Source organism: Aquarana catesbeiana, linkage group LG11 (genome assembly GCF_042186555.1).
Source record: "Aquarana catesbeiana isolate 2022-GZ linkage group LG11, ASM4218655v1, whole genome shotgun sequence".
Classification (NCBI taxonomy): domain Eukaryota; kingdom Metazoa; phylum Chordata; class Amphibia; order Anura; family Ranidae; genus Aquarana; species Aquarana catesbeiana.
This window is the reverse complement of record NC_133334.1, coordinates 213,901,825-213,919,075: the sequence shown is the minus strand read 5'-3', so window position 1 is coordinate 213,919,075 and position 17,251 is coordinate 213,901,825. Positions and strand designations below refer to the sequence as shown.

Genomic DNA, 17,251 nt, shown 5'->3' with positions numbered 1-17,251 from the left:
GGAACTGATTTGGTTGGTCAAAACAAAGAAGAATCCTTCTATTCATCTTTGCATAAAAAGATGAATTGCAAGGAAAAATGGTGGCTTCTTTCGAAGCCGTTCCTTATGCGCAGATTCATTCAAGACTGCTGCAAAACAGAATCCTGTCAACTTGGAACAAGAAGGTCCAAACTCTGGCCTTCCCGATGCATTTATCCGCCAAGGTGCGTCAGAGCCTCAGCTGGTGGTTAATATCCAAAAATCTTCAAAAAGAAAAATCCTTTCTACCGTTTACCTGGAAAGTAGTAACGACAGATGCCAGCCTTTTGGGCTGGGGAGCAGTTCTGGAAGAAGTGTCTGTCCAAGGGAAGTGGTCCAAATCAGAGTTTGACCTTGCCCATCAATATTCTAAAGATTCAGGCAGTACGCCTGGTCCTAAAGGCCTGGACGCTCAGACTACGGAATTGTCCTGTCAGGATCCAATCAGACAATGCCACAGCTGTGGCTTATATCAATCACCAAGGGGGCACGAGAAGTCATGTGGCACAGAGAGGTGAATCATATTCTGTCTTGGGCAGAAAACAACATCCCTTGCCTATCAGCAGTTTTCATTCCAGGGATGGGGAATTGGCAGGCGGACTACTTGAGTTGCCAGCAATTGTTCCCGGAGAGTGGTCCCTTCACCCCGACCTCTTTCTGTCAATATGCCAAAAATGGGGAGTTCCGGACGTGAATCTGTTTGCGTCCAGGTTCAACAACAAGATCGACAACTTTGTGTCAAGGATAAGGGATCCGATGGCATACGGAACAGATGCCTTGGTCTTTCCAAGGGATCAGTTTTCACTGATCTATGCATTCCCTCCTGTTCTGCTGATTCCGCGTCTCCTACGCAGGATCAAGCAAGAGGGAAAGCAGATGATTCTGGTGGCCCAGGAGATCTTGGTTTGCCGAGATCATAAGGATGGCCATAGGGGACCCTTGGACCCTGCCCCTGTGGCCAGACCTTCTCTCGCAAGGTCTGGTGTTCCATCCTACCTTACAAACACTAAATTTAACGGTTTGGCTACATTCTAAAGGACCGTGGGCTGTCCGCTTCAGTACTTTCTACCTTGATTAATGCTAGGAAGCCGGCCTCCAGAATCATAATATTATAGAGTCTGGAAGGCATATGTCTCCTGGTGTGAATCCAGGAGTTGGCACCCCAGGAAATATGTCATAGGTAGGATCCTTGAGTTCCTACAGATGGGATCAGTAATGAAGCTGGCCTTGTGCACTATCAAGGGCCAGGTGTCGGCCTTAGCGTTTTTTTCAACGACCACTTGCTTCACACTCTCTGGTTTGTAACCTTATCCAGGGGGTAACGCGGATTAATCCCTCATTTAAGTCACTCCTGAACCCTTGGGACTTAAATTTTAGTCCTGTCACCTTTACAAAAACAGCCTTTTAAACCAATTCAAGATATTCCCTTGATCCTCTTGATGAGGGAATAGTTTTCTTGGTTGCCATATCTTCTGCAAGGAGAGTATCAGAGTTGGCTGCTCTTTCCTGTAAAGAGCCATATTTGATTATTCATAAAGATAAGGTTGTATTGCAGCCTCATCCTATTTTTCTACTGAAGGTAGTGTCAGGATTTTATTTAAACCAGGATATTGTTCTGCCTTCATTTTTTCCAGAACCTCGTTCTGTGGAAAAAAAGTCACTACATTCTCTTGATGTTGTGAGAGCGGTCAAGGTCTATTTAAAAGCGACTCGTAAAACAGATGTTTTGTTTGTGTTGCCAGGCGGTCCTAAAAGAGGACAGGCGTCGTCGAAATCTACCATTTCTAAATGGATTTGTCAAGTGATTGTTCAAGCTTATGGTTTAAAGAGGAAAATTCCTCCTTTTCATATTAAAGCGCACTCCACCAGGGCTGTTAGTGCTTCTTGGGCAGTGCATCACCAAGCCTCCATGGCTCAGATCTGCAAGGCCGCAACTTGAGCTTCAATCCATACATTTACCAGATTCTATCAAGTAGATGTAAAACGCCATGAGGATATCGCCTTTGGGCGCAGTGTACTGTAGGCTGCAGTATAAGTGCTCTAGTCTCTTGGTGCCCTACTTTTGGTGTCTCCCTCCCTTCAGTTGGCATTGCTATGGGACATCCCACGTAGTAACTACTATGGCTCTGTGTCCCCTGATGTATGAAAAGAAAATAGGTTTTTTAAAACGGCTTACCTGTAAAATCCTTTTCTTTGAAGTACATCGGGGACACAGAGGTCCCTCCCTTCTTGGTATACATGTGTATTGCTTTGCTACAAAACTGAGGTACTCCCAGTAGTGGGAGGGGTTATACACTTTGCACTTTGTCTTAGGGCGTGCCAGTGTCTATCACCTAAAGGTGGCCTATAACCCACTTGGTAACTACTATGGTTCTGTGTCCCCTGATGTACTTCAAAAAAAGGATATTACAGGTAAACTGTTTTAAAAATCCAATTTTTTTCCTCACTGTATTGGAACCAGAAGTTTTCCTGCCCCCTGAAAGCTCACTGTTGGTAGTGGCTTGAAGGCTGTGGGCTTCGTTTAAGTTTCTTAGCATGCATTTAGGAGAGGCACATCTGCAAGTAGCTTTTTTAAACTGATTAACAAAGAACCTGAATCTTGCAATAAATACTACTGGACTTGCGGCATCTAGCTGGCAGGACCCAATTTGCAGGGAGTGTAGGCATTTAGCTGGCAGTCCCCTTTTTTTCTGTCAACTGTCTGTATCTTGCCTTCACAAAGCTTTGATTATACCTATAAGAAAAGATCCATTCTTTGAAGACTCTACTGACAAAAAACTGGAAGCAGGTTCTGTATCCATTTACACCTTGGTGGGTTCTGCTATTTAATCCATGCTTGCTTCTACACTCTTCTCAGATTTGGCTGACTGGTCCAAATTCTTAAGCATAGATTTGGAGACCGCTGGCATTAACACTCAACGTATTGATTATGTTGATCAAGTGATTGTCCCAATAAATGCTCTGTGTGACCTTGCACTGGATGGTTGCTAGGTTATATCTGTGACCTCGTCTACTGTCCAGGTCTTCTGGGCTTTCCGGCTTAAGTACTGGTTGGTGAAGCAAGTGTGTAAGAAGGCCTTCTTTACACCTACCTTTTGTAGGAGGCTGTCTTTTCGGCTTCTTGCTGGTTCAAATTGCTAAATATTTGATGTGGGGTATCCTAGGCATACAAATTTAAGCATTTTCCTATCTTACATCATAATGTTCCTCTAAGCAAGTTTTAGTTTCCAGACCCACAAGTTACAGATATAATTCTGAATGTTGAGAAGTCATCTCTGATTCCTTTGTCACTTGGAGTTCTTGGGCTTTCTCTTGTATACCCATCAAGCCAAGATCTTCCTTCCTGGAAGAAGTTGATAAAGCTGCAGTCAGGTTTAGTAACTTCAGTCTTCTCATCGGAGTGGGACAAATCTATTCTGTGTCTGGATGCTTCCATTCAACATCCCGAGTTATGATCAGCTCCTCTTCTTCTTTTATTTTACTAGAACCCCCTTCTGAGTGGTTGTCTGGTCCAAATAAATTATACAGTACCACTGCTGTGGCCTACATCAGTCGTCAGAGGGGGGTACCAGGAGGTCTACTAAGGGAAAGTCTATGTTGTCTTGAGCCAAGTTTCATGTTCCAGCAATCTACATGGTGCATTTGCCAGAGTAGAAAGCTGACAATTTTTTCTCGGTAGACAACAGCTGCAATGTGCTGGTGATGCAGTGGAATCGGTATACCCTGATCTATGCCTTTTCCATCACTGAAGTTATTACCTTATGTGCTTCGAAGGATTTAGGCCAAGGGCATTCAAGTCATTCTCATATCTCTAGATTAGTCTTGGAGAATGTAGTACACCTCCTCCTTTCGTATGTTGTGGCCTCTATTAGATCTGGCCATATCTGTTACCTGGAGAATCAATCTCCTTTTTTTTTTTTTTTTTCCTGCTTCACATTCACTGGCTTTGAAATGACGAGAGATAGGGGATCTCGTCAGGTGTTTGCTCTGTCTGTCCTTTTTCTTGAGCTATCACTTCAGCCAAAAGGAAAAGAGGGGGAGGAGAGTAGGAGCCTGAGGACAGATGCCAAGGTTGTCCAAACATACACTCTAACTCAACAAAAGTTTTTTGGTGGACTATCTCGGTACTGATACACATTAATAAATTTTGGTAAAAATGTAAATCATTTATTACATATAAAAAAAAAAAAAAAACATACATAGATCTCAATAAAATTTCAAAAGCAGTATATAAATACTCAAACGTTTCCCCAAGAAGTATCTGATGATGGGGTTTTTTCATGGATTAACCAGTCCTCTACTAGTTTCACGGTACACAGACCGCTTCGTCAGGAGGCATAATCTATCTACAAATAATGTAATAAGGTACAAAGCAAAGCAAAACATACAAAAGCATATTAGTACATAAAACTTAGCAGCATCACTGTGAAGTTGCTTACCCAACAGGTCCAACACCAGGTAAAAGACCCAGCTACTCAAAGGTTTCCCCCTGCATCGAACACGAAGTTTGTGCGGATAATAAATCTAGATGGGGTGTGTGTGTGTATGTGTGTATAATTAATATATATAGATATATAGATATATATATCTATATATCTATATATATATAGATATATATATATATATCTATATATATAGATATATATATATATCTCTCACGCACACGTTGGTGGAATGATAACCAAAAAAATTGTATAGTGCACCAGGAAAGGAAGGGATAATGGGGTGGCGGGGGGGGGTAAGAAAGGGGCGGGGGGGGGGCGGCGAAGGTAGGGGTAAAAAACAGGAGGGAAGGGTTTTAAAGTTGCCCAGCTATATGGGAGGACCCTACAAAAATGGTTGGTCAGATATAATCTCATTAAGGCCTGGGGGAATAGTAGCATTGAGACATTCGATCCACATTGTTTCTCATTATAAAATAATCCTATTCCAGTCCCCCCCCTCGTGGGCTCTGTTTGAGAGCAATTTAACGCCATAACATTAAAGCGTTGGAGCAGTCCAATATGTCGGCCTACGGTTGTAAGTTAACAATTGCCGGAATAATATAGGTGGTCTCCGATTCTCTGTCGGAGTTCTCGTATTGTTTTGCCTACATAAAAAGCATTGCACTTATACAGCATTAGGTAAATCACCCACATAGTGCTGCAATTGCAAAAAATACATGGTAAAAATGTTTCACCAATAGGTAGCTAGAACTTGGTCCCCTTGAATATCCAGGGGCAGCGGGACAATCCCCACTTTGAAAGGTTCCACTTGGTCCTGTGACCGATCGTTCAGATGTTTGATAGTGACTATTAGTCAAACGGTCTCTTAAAGAGGATGCTCTTCGAAACACTAGTGTGGGAGTAGACTTCACATGTCTGTTCAGGACATTGTGTTCCGTTCACAAATTCCAATGGTTGGATAATACCTTTCTGAGTTGTAGGTGGTGGGCAGAGTACTTGGTAATAAATTTAACTCTCTCAGTTGAAGGAGACTTAGGTAGAGTATAGAGCAAGGAGTTCCTAGTGCGTGCTAGTGCTCGATTGAAAGCTTTCCTTAGATTTGTGCTTGAATAGCCTCGAAGTAGGAGCCTATCACACAACGCACTGGCTTGGATTTTGAAATCTGCCTCCAAAGTACAGTTTTTACGTAGGTGCAAATATTGCACATATGGAATGCTACGTACTGATGGTTGAGGGTGAGCACTAGATGCTTGTAAAAGCGTATTCCCGGCCGTTGGTTTCTGGAACAAGTCTGTGCTTATGGCGCCATCCTGTTGTTTGACGATAGTTAGATCCAAGAAAGTGATCTGCGTATCGTCAAAAATAAAAGTGAACTTTAGGTTACAGCCATTGTCATTTAACACATGAATGAACTCCAATAATCTATCTCTAGTGCTAGTCCATACTATGAACAGGTCATCTATGTACCTGTACCATAACAGGACATGTTCAAGAAAAAATTGTGTAACGATCATCAGATATGTCTCTCCCATCCACCCAAGTACAAATTGGCATATGCTGAGGCACATGATGTCCCCATAGCGACTCCTTGAGTCTGTAAGTAGAGTTGATCATTGAAAGTAAAATAGTTTTTGGTCAGAATGAAATTAAGTATTTGCAGAATGAATTGATTCAGAGGCCAAGAGGTCTGTTCTTGTTCTCTGAGGAAAGAGTCAGCCATCCGGACACCCTGCTCATGGAAGATACTCGAATACAAGGCCTCGATATCTATAGCCAGGAGCAGGGCGTCCGGAGGGATCTGGATTCCTTCAAGATGTTTAAAAAGGTCAGTAGTATAACGTATGTAAGATGGAAGACTGCGTACGTGAGGCATTAGGAAAGCGTCTACAAATTTACTGGCATTGTCTGTAAACGATCCTATTCCGAAAACGATTGGTCTAACGGGGGGTACGTGGATATTCTTGTGGGTTTTAGGAAGGGTGTAGAAGGTAGGAACACGTGGGAATTTGGGAAACAAGAACTCCAGGGTATCTTTGTCAATGAGGCCCTCATAAAAGGCCCCCCCCCCCTTTTTTTTTTCTCCCCCCTCTCTCTTCTTTTTTCCTTTTTAGCCTTACACTTGAAGCTAGCTGATTGGGTAGGTTATAATTTTTTTTAACAATTGCATATCTGCACTTTCTGCCATTCGCCCCCCCCCCCCCCCCTGTTTTTTTTTTTTCTTCATCCTTTTTCCCCACCTTCTCCCCCATCTTTGCCGCACCCCCTCCCTTTCTCCTTCCTTCCCCCTTCCCGTTTTCCTCCCCTCCCCTCTTTTTTCCTCGGCCTTCTTTGCCCTCCCCCTTTCCTACCCCATTCCCCCTACATTATCCCTTCCTTTCCCAATGCACTGTACAATTTTTATGGTCATTATTCCACCAACCAGTGTGTGTGTGTGTGTGTGTGTGTGTGTGTGTGTGTGTGTATAGTTTTCATACTTCAGCCAAAAAGGTTTCTGATTTACCAGCTTTGTCCTGTAGGAAGCCACACTTGATCTTTCATAAAGCATAGTTTTGAGACTAAGGACTTTTTATATGCAGTACTGTGCAAAAGTTTTAGGGAAGGTGTGTAAAAATGCTGTAAAATTAAGAATGCTTTTAGAAGTGTTTTATCAATTAACAAAATGGAAAGTACATGAACATAGGAGAAATCCAAATCAAATCAATATTTGGTGTGACCAGCCTTTGGCCCTTAGAACAGCAAAGTTCATCAATTCTAGCTACACTTGCAGTTTTTGAAGGAACGTGTCAGGTAGGTCATTCCAAACATCTTGGAGAACTAACCACATATCATCTTTTGGATGTAGGCTGCCTCAAATCCTTATGTCTCTTTGTGTAATCCCAGACAGAATACATGGTGTTTGAGATCAGGGTTCTATGAGAGCCAAATCATCACTTTCAGGACTCCTTGTTCTTCTTTACACTAAAGATAGTTCTTAATGGCATTGGCTGTATGTTTGGGGTCATTGTCCTGTTGCAGATTACATTTGGGTCCAATCGCACACCTCCCTGATGGTATGGCATGATGGATAAATATCTGCCTGCATTTCTCAGTATTGAGGACTCCTTTGATCCTGACCAAATCTCCAGCTCCATTTGCAGAAATTGAGCCCCAAACTTGCAAGGAACCTCCACCATGCTTCACTGTTGACTGTAAACACTCCTTAGTGTACCGCTCCTGCTACAGCCAAATATTGAGTCCTCAGTCCAGAGCACCTGCTGCCATTTTTTTTACAGCCCAGTTAATATATTTTCATGCATATTTGAGTCGCTTAGACTTGTTCCCACCTCCTATGCACAAAGTTGTGCAAGCAGCTATACTTTCTTGTTGTGCTGGTGACCTGTGTTTGGGTGTGCCTGACCATCCGGCTAGACTGCTTTTGGACATTCCTAGGTTTCCTACTATCTAACTGTGTCCCTCAATAGATGGGAAGTAAGGAATTAAATGTGTGTACTCACCATAAAATCTTTTTCTTGGAGTCCCACTGAGGAACATGGCTCTCTTCCCCCATATGCTATTGTGGCATGCTTGCTACTACAGTTGTGCAGTTGGGGGAGGTGGTAAGGGTGTGCCCAGCATCCTCCATTTCTCCTGTGTGTGTGTGTTTTTTTTTTTTTTTTGTTTTAACTATCAAGCTGTGTTTCTCAATGGACTCCAAGAAAATCATTTTACTGTGAGTACAAAGATCCTGTTTCTTGTAACATTTTTGTTTTTGGTAAACTTTTGCTTTGGAGTCCATTTGAAAAGACATATTAAAGTGGATGTAAACCCCATCCATGAAATCTGACCTGGGCACTTATATCTGTAGTGTTTACTTATCTCTCCCTTTACTTATCTCTCTCGTCTAATACAGGTATCTGCACCCACTTTCGGGCATAGATAGCCCCCCCGCCCCCCGTGGTTTTGTTCTGGGAAACGCACACTTCCTCGAACACAACGGGGACCAGTAAAGACGCGCAGCGCGACTCGTAGGGAACCGGACAGTGAAGCCGCAACGCTTCACTTCCTGATTCCCTGACTGAGGATAGTAGCGGGGGCAGCCGAGAGACGAGCGATCGATCGGCTTCGGCTGCCGACATCGCTGGACCCTGGGACAGGTAAGTGTTCATTTATTAAAAGTCAGCAGCTGCAGTATTTGTAGCTGCTGGCTTTTAATATTTTTTTTTAAGGTGGAGCTCCGCTTTAAGCTTCATAAAAGGTACTGAATAAGAACAAAAACAAAACGTGGAATATTTTATAAACCTTCACTGTAGGTGAATCAACCATTTTAATTTGAAATGCAGGGAAGATGCACTTGCAGTGAATAATTGGTGACTTTTATCATTTGCTGTCAGATATACGCAAATGTTACTATGAAAAGGTAGTTTGTAAGAAAACAGCCTCTGCTACAACGGCTAAATATAACGTGACTAGTATTACATTTTAGAGTTGGTGTTTAGTTTATGTTAAAAAATAATTTTTTTTCTGATATACAATTAAAGAGTTATAATGTTTTAATATTTTGTTTGTTACTCTTTAGGCGTGCAACTGGTGCTTTTAAATCACGTGTCGGTCTTAATGAACCAAGTCCTGTGATCAACAGCAAGTATGGATTACGGGAAACAGACAAACGTTTGAACAGACTCAAAAAGCTTGGTGACAGCAGCAAAAACTCAGACAGTCAGTCTGTCAGCTCCAACACAGATGCAGATACCTCTCAGGAAAAATCTAACTCATGTAAGAATTAGCTGGCATTTATTTTTATTTTTTTTGGGGAGTGGGAGTACATATTTGACTGGCTTTGGCTCTCATGCAGGAAAGCAGTAGTATCGTTTATCCACCTTTTTCTCCCCTTGTATGTTCATTGAATGCCTTATATTCTGTGAGCCATGCACAAAAAGCAAAGGCGTTCTGTGAACAGTCCAAAAGGAGAGTGGCAGATAAATGACACCACTGCTTCCCTATATAAGTGCTGCAGCTGGTTGGAAGTATAGCGAGACTGTAGCATCTGGAATGAAAAGTATGAATTTTTACACTAGACAGAAGGGATCTGGACATGGCATAAACGTAAGCAGAGGTAACTCTTTTTTCCCCCAACAGATATGACCTAAAGCTGTCTACCTGGAGTTTCATTTTTACAGTAACTTGTGTCATGAGACACATTTTAAAGCAGCCACTTCTGGCTTACTGAAAATGCTAGTTTCCAGGTTCTTATGCTGACTCGCTAGTTTCAACACTGAATAACTCACCCAGACCAGGTGTGAGTGTCAGGAAAGTCGGCAAAGAGTCATATGACCTTATCTGTATACTTGATTGGAACCAGGTACTCAAAGTTTTAAAACTAGTGAGGCAGCATAACAATCAGGTTATTGACATGTACAGTGAGTTGAAAAGTATTTGAACCCCTGCTTATTTTGTGCGTTTGCCCACTGAAAAATGATCAGTCTATCATTTTATTGGTAGGTTTACTTTAAAAGTGAGAGACAGAATAACAAAAAAAATCCAGGAAAACGCATTTCAAAAAAGTTTTAAATTGATTTGCATTTTAATGAGTGAAATAAGTATTTGATCAGTCAGCAAGATTTTTAGCTCCCAGATGTCTCTATAAAGGTAATGAGCTGAAATTAGGAGCACTCTCTTAAAGGGAGTGTTCCTAATCTCAGCTTGTTACCTGTATAAAAGACACCTGTCCACAGAAGCAATCAATTAGATTACAATCTCTCCACTATGGCCAAGACCAAAGAGTTGTCCAAGGATGTCAGGGACAAGATTGCGGACCTAAACAAGTCTGGAATGGGCTACAAGACCATCGCCAAGTAGCTTGGTGAGAGGGTGTGACAATAGTTGGTGCGATTTATTCGCAAATGGAAGAAACACAAAATAACTGTCAATCTCCCTCGGTCTGGTGCTTCATGCAAGATCTCACCTTGTGGAGTTTCCATGATCATGAGAATGGTGAGGAATCAGCCCAGAACTACACTGGAGAATCTTGTCCTTGATTTCAAGGCAGCTGGGACCATAGTTGCCAAGAAAACAATTGGTAACACAATACACTGTGAAGGACTGAAATCCTGCAGCACCCGCAAGGTCCCCCTGCTCTAGAATGCACATGTACAGGCCCGTCTGAAGTTTGCTAATGAACATCTGAATGATTCGGAGGAGAACTGGGTGAAAGTGTTTTGGACAGATGAGACAAAAATCGAGCTCTTTGGTATCAACTCGCCATGTTTGGAGGAGAAGAAATGCTGCCTATGACCCCAAGAACACCATCCCCATTGTCAAACATGGAGGTGGAAACATGCTTTGGAGGTGTTTTTCTGCTAAGGGGACAGGACAACTTCACCGCATCAAAGGGACGATGGATGGGGCCATGTACCGTAAAATCTTGCGTGAGAGTCTCCTTCCCTCAGCCAGGGCATTGAAAATGGGTGTTCCAGCATGACGAGGACCCAAACACGTGGCCAAGGCAACAAAGGAGTGGCTCAAGAAGAAGCACATTAAGGTCCTGGAGTGCCCTAGCAAGTCTCCAGACCTTAATCCCATAGAAAATATGTGGAGCGAGCTGAAGGTTCAAGTTACCAAACATCAGCCTCGAAACCTTAATGACTTGGAGATAATCTGCAAAGAGGAGTGGGACAAAATCCCTCCTGAGGTGTGTGCAAACCTGGTGGCCAACTATGAGAAACATCTGACCTCTGTGATTGCAAACAAGGGTTTTGCCACCAAGTACTAAGTCATGTTTTGCGAAGGTGTCAAATACTTATTTCACTCATTAAAATGCAAATCAATGTATAACTTTTTTGAAATGAGTTTTTCTGGATATTTTTGTTCTGTCTCTCACTGTTAAAATAAACCTACCATTAAAATTATAGACTTATCATTTCTTTGTCAGTGGGCAAACGTACAAAATCAGTAGGGGATCAAATACGTTTTTCCTTCCACTGTAGAACACAGCTATGGCAGCCTGCTTATCCCTCGTGAGAGATTTCCTTTAAAGCGGAACTTTACTCATAACAACTGTTCTTTAGTAAAGAACATACATTCCACATTAATAATTATGCTACCAAAATTAGTGTATGCCTCCAGCATTGCTCCTGTTCCTTCTTGCCAAAGCCTAATTCTTTGCTGAAGCCCAGAGCTTCTGAACAGCAGTAAATCTTTAGGCTGTCAGCAGATCGTGGCTCTGATTTTCGGCACAATACCAAAAATGGAGAGCAACTGAGCATGTGCAGAGCAGGGTGAGACAGTGAATCACTGGATTTTCAACAGTATAGGCACTTATCTTTTAATGTTTTACATTGCTATACCTGCAAAAGGGTCCAGCCTGAAGTGATCTAGTAAGACTTAATTTCCACTTTAAGGTTACCCAAATCATTTTTGTTTCAATGTTTCATCCAAATTTTACTAATTTATTTATTTTATCTCTCGTGCTTTGCAGGCAGAAACAGAAAATCTTCAGTTGGTGCGAGGAAGAATGGGAAAAGTAGAACGTTGACAAAACAGTCTGTGTCACAAATTCCAGTTTCATCCTCTTCTACCTCATCAAAACTCTCTCATATAAACAATTCCAGGGTACCAAAGAGACTAAGAAAGCCTGTAAAGCCTTTCCATTCTAAAATTAAGATGAGAAATCACTGCAAGCGACCAGAGCAGAGGAATACTTCAAAAAAACTTGAAGTAGGGAACGTAGTGCTTAAAGAACCTAAAGTAGTTTTGTATAAAAACATGTCCGTTAAAAGGGAAAAAGAGAGCGGGGGATCTGCAAAAATGAAAGAAACCACTGGTTGTTTAACAAGACATGCAGCAAGAGAATATAAACTGAATTCTTCGAAAGGTGCTCTTGGTGAATCATCTTGTTCATATATAACTCGTAGCTCTATGAGGACAAGGAACTCTGTGGAAACACCTGATGCTAAGCTTTCACCAAATTCTTTGGATGTTCATAGAAGTAGTGGTGAAAGTGTTGCACCAGTGCACAGAACTGACTTTCAAGAACAGTCATTAAATAACAATGAACTTGATCATGACACCTCAGACAGACAGGAGAGTAGACATCAGAGAAATGGTCTGTATGAGTCTAGAAGGAAGTCTAGACAGAGCAAACACTTGAAACAAGCTGCTCACATGGCTGTGTCAAATTGTGATTTTGAATTGTCTGGCAAGGATAATACTTTGCCAAACTTAGTAAGTTCACATTGTGAGTCAGACGCTGTAAATGCTATTTCTGATGGGCATGCTGATTATAACGATCTGAGGACATCTTCGGATGGTTGCCCTGTAGTCAGTTCAGAAATAAGGACAGAAAAAATAATCAGAACTGTGAAAAGTAAAAAAAGCAGACGAATCACAAGATATGACGCACAGTTAATTCTTGAAAATAGCACTGGAATTCCAAAACTAACTCTGCGTAGACGCCATGACAGCAACAGCAGCAAAGCAGAAAAGGAGAACGATGATGGCATGGGCTCATCCAAAATTAGCATTAAACTGAGTAAAGATCATGAAAAGGACAAGAACAGTTTGTATGTAGCAAAACTTAACAATGGTTTTAACTCAGGATCAGGTAGTAGTTCTACAAAACTAAAGATTCAGCTAAAGAGAGATGAGGAAACAAGAATGTCCTTTCCAGAGGAACTTCATGAAAATGGTGTATATTGTAAGGATGCATTGTCTCTGCTGGGAACCAGAATGGAAGTTAACAATTATGATCATTATGAGGAAGAAAGTATGGAGGATTCTTCATCATCAGAAGAGGAAGAAGATGAATATGACGATGAATTTGAGGATGACTTTATTCCTCTACCACCAGCAAAACGTTTGAGACTGATTGTTGGAAAGGATTCAATAGACATTGATATATCCTCTAGGCGGAGAGAAGATCAGTCTTTGCGTCTGAATGCGTGAAATATTAATATTTTTTTAGGTTGACCTCAACAGTCATTTTTACTCATTTACTTATAAAATAAACTTATTCCATTGAATTATTCCTTTACTTCAAAAACTGTAAATTTTAGAGACTGCACTTGTTAGTTCACTCTGAAATGTAATTGTAGAAAGTGTACAGCATACCAACTTTAAATTTTTAATTTTTACTGTACTTTTTAACAGTCTTCTTATGTGCAATTTTTTGAGTTAAAAAAAAAAAATGTCATTGGGTCGTGTTGTATATGGGAGGACAATGTACATATTAAACTTTCCACACAAGACAATAAAGCGTAGTAGTGTGGCTACCCAGTCATATTTGTTTAAACCCCTAGGAGCTTTGTCATTAATATTTTAACAAGAATCACAGTAGTAACATTACACTTTTTCTGTATGTTATCACCAGCAATGACTACACCTTTCAAATTTATTTGCTTACTATCTTGTCCTTTATAATTTTTACAATCAGAAGTCTATTTTTAGTGTACCGCTATTCTAAGAATTCTGTCTGTGGCCTTTTTTTAGCAGCAAATTCTTAATTTGGGCTTGTTTACATTAGATGCATTTTGTTACATTTTTAAGAACAAGTACAATGCATGAACATGATTAAATCCATGAATTTCAGAAGGTCCCTTTCACACTGACACATTGCATTATGGTGCGTTAGGCAAAAAAGGCCTGCATGCTACATTCTTGGTTCGTTGATCTGCATTTTCACTTTCAAATGGGATCCTCTTTGAAGCATGCATCCGAATACTCATTGAAACACATGCATCTGGTGTAAATGAGCCCTGAACTTCTAATTGATTAAAACAAAATTGCAGAAAATTATATTTGCTTATCTCAGTAGCACATTTATGTACAGGGCCTAGCCATATGCAGAATAAAAGTTTGGACATGGGTGTATTTATTGCTTGTTATAGAAATATAAAAAAAAAAAAGTTATATTTAAAATTAAGATAAAATTGTTCTTTTTGAAGACTGATTGGTGCTTATTTTTTCATGGAAGAGGCTGTGAAAATAAGGTGACAAATGTGTCCACTTAAGTGCAGCTGTCATCTACATACACAGAAAATTATTGTCCTCTCTTGCAGTTTGGCAAAGCTACAACTGACTGAATGTTATGAACATTCTGACAGGGAGCTAAAGGTATGTTACTTTTTTCCTTTGTGTAATAGTTAACTGTATATAATGTATATATAAGTGTGGTGAGGAGTTTCATTTCTGCCATAAAAAAATGATTTACCGTAATAGTTAAAACTTAAGTATTCATGACAATAAAATAGGAAATTGTAAACCCAAGTTTATTAATGATTTTGTTTTTAATCATTTTCTTTCATATTTAACTTTTTACATTTTATATGGTGTTTTTTTTTTTTTTTTTTTTTGTTTGTTTGTTTTTTTGACTCAAGCACACTAAATTTCATATTGTTATATCATCTTATTCAAATGAGTTGGTGATTTATGTATAGGTAGCTTTCATTGCAGATGTGAATAAAAAAGGTCATACCACATGTGTCTGTAATAAACCAGTTCTGATTTTAAGTACATTTGAAAAAAATTGTTTGGATATATTGTGATATATAATGAGGTCTTGCATATGTGGAAGCAAACTTTTTCAAAGGTGTCCTGCGGATGGTTCCATACATACATTCGTTTTGAAGTAATGATCAAACCGAGCCATGCAACCTACTACCATCCTTGATATATGGTTATATCAATGCCAGAACAATGCCATGTGTTGGGCCAGTATAAGGAATTTGAAAGGATTTTTATTTTAACCTTGTATTGTACAAATTAAAATATTTTGTGTGAAAGAAAGTACTTCATCACTTGCTATCACAGAAGAGTTGGAAGGTTTATTCAAACTAGAAATCTGTAGTAAGGGCTGACTGTTGGCTGTCCTTGGACTGAACATGAAGTCAAAAAGCTGGATTTACAATTTTGTGGTGCATTACTGCAAGATATATTAAAGTGAGTGTTAACTCCCATGTATGATGTTTACCTATAGATACTCTAAATATCTCCTAAACGTGCACCATTTAGGAGATATTTACTTTTAGATGCAGCCGCTGACATCACTAGCATATGCGCTCTGAAGGAACGGCATACCCGTGCCATTCCTTCAGAGCCATGCCGTAAACAGTGACTCCCATGCACAAGGGTGACTTCATCGCCAAGGCCTGCAAACCCAGAAAAAAACACAGGGGAGGATGGAAGCACCTTTAGCAGTGACGGCACGCCACTGGAGGGCTTTTTTTTTTTTTTTTAGGTGTCTGTCATAATGTTCTTATGACTTAAACTACCCAGGGCCTTTCCTTTTTTTTTTTTTTTTTTTTTTTTTTTTTTTTTAAATGTGGTTTACTACCACTTTAATGACCTTCAGGGTCACTTGTAAATGATGCCAGTAAAAAAAAGCGGCGATATGCTCTCCACCAGACTGCCATTGGGGCTTTTTGTTCAGAAGATACTAGTTGTCTTGTTGACCTTTGATGCAAAGTTCTGTATTACTAATCAAGAAAAAGTATGCAGAGTAGGACCTTTGATATGTTCATGCTAGTTTTAGATCAGCGACTCAGAATGGAAGCCAGAGTGTCATAAGAATAGATTTTTTGGCAATGGGAAGCAAAGTTTACTCCGGTCATGTAAGTTCTTCCTGTCAAAGTCCTATGTAGTAATCATGTAATTTTACTATATATTGCAAATATACAATTTTTAGCAAAAGTGTAATATTTTACATTGATCTTTACCATGTATACATTATTAAACAAATAGCATTGTTTTACCCTTCATTTGAATCCATCCTGCCATTATACATGCAGATAGACTTTTTCCACATTCAGATATCACCTGGCTCTTTAGGCAGGTTAACAAATGTACACCATAATACAAATATAATTGAGGTGCCTTCCTTTACACGAGCATGAACTTTAAGTCATGGGCCGTAGGGTTCGATTTTGAGTTGGCCCACCGTTTTCAGCTATAACAGCTTCAACTCTTCTGGGAAGGCTGTTCACAAGGTTTACAAATGTGTCTATGGGAATGTTTGACCACTCTTCCAGAAGTGCATTTGTGAGGTTAGACACTGACTCAGTTTCTGCTCAAATTCATCCCAAAGGTGTTCTATTGGGTTGAGGTCAGGACCCTGTGCAGGCCAGTCAAGTTCATTCACCCCAAATTCGTTCCTCCGTGTCTTTATGGACCTTGTTTTGTGCACTGGTGTGCAGTCATGTTGAAACAGGAAGGGGCCATCCCCAAACTGTTCCCACAAAGTTGGGAGCATGAAATTGTTCAAAAAGTCTTGGTATGCTGACACCTTAAGAGTTCCCTTCACTAGAACTAAGGGGCCAAGCCCAACCCCTGAAAAACAACCCCACACCATAATACCCCCTCCACCAAATGATTTAGAACAGTGTACAAAGCAAGGTCCATAAAGATATGGATGAGCAAGTTTGGGGTGGAGGAACTTGACTGGCCTGCACCTCAACCTGATGGAACAGCTTTTGGATGCATGAGAGCCAGGCCTTCTTATCCAACATCAGTTCCTGACCTCACAAATGCGCTTCTGGAAGAATGGTCAATCATTCCCATAGACACATTCTTAAACCTTGTGGACAGCCTTCCCAGAAGAGTGGAAACGGTTATAGCTGCCAAGGGTAGGCCAACTGAATACTGGACCCTACGAACGAAGACTGGGATGTCGTTAAAGTTCATGTGCGTGTAAAGGCAGGCATCCCAATGCTTTTGGTAATAAAGTATATTTGGTAATCGTTCATCAAGGGACACAGGATCAGTAGATTCAGGAACATTGGGTTGTACTGCCTCCCTTTTAGAAAGAATTTGACACTGGC

At 40.6% G+C, this 17,251-nt stretch overlaps 1 protein-coding gene across 4 annotated transcripts in view; it reads left to right on the top strand.

The window, feature by feature from the left end:
• The window catches only part of KMT5B (lysine methyltransferase 5B), a 38,272-nt gene extending 23,570 nt beyond the window's left edge, over positions 1–14,702 (top strand). For all 4 annotated transcript variants that reach the window (XM_073605281.1, XM_073605282.1, XM_073605280.1 and 1 more), the window contains 2 exons: positions 9,019–9,215; positions 11,917–14,702. In XM_073605281.1, coding sequence (XP_073461382.1) covers positions 9,019–9,215; positions 11,917–13,382 — 1,663 coding nt within the window. In that variant the 3' untranslated portion in view covers positions 13,383–14,702. The remainder of the gene's footprint in view (positions 1–9,018; positions 9,216–11,916) is intronic.
• Positions 14,703–17,251: the final 2,549 nt, after the last annotated feature.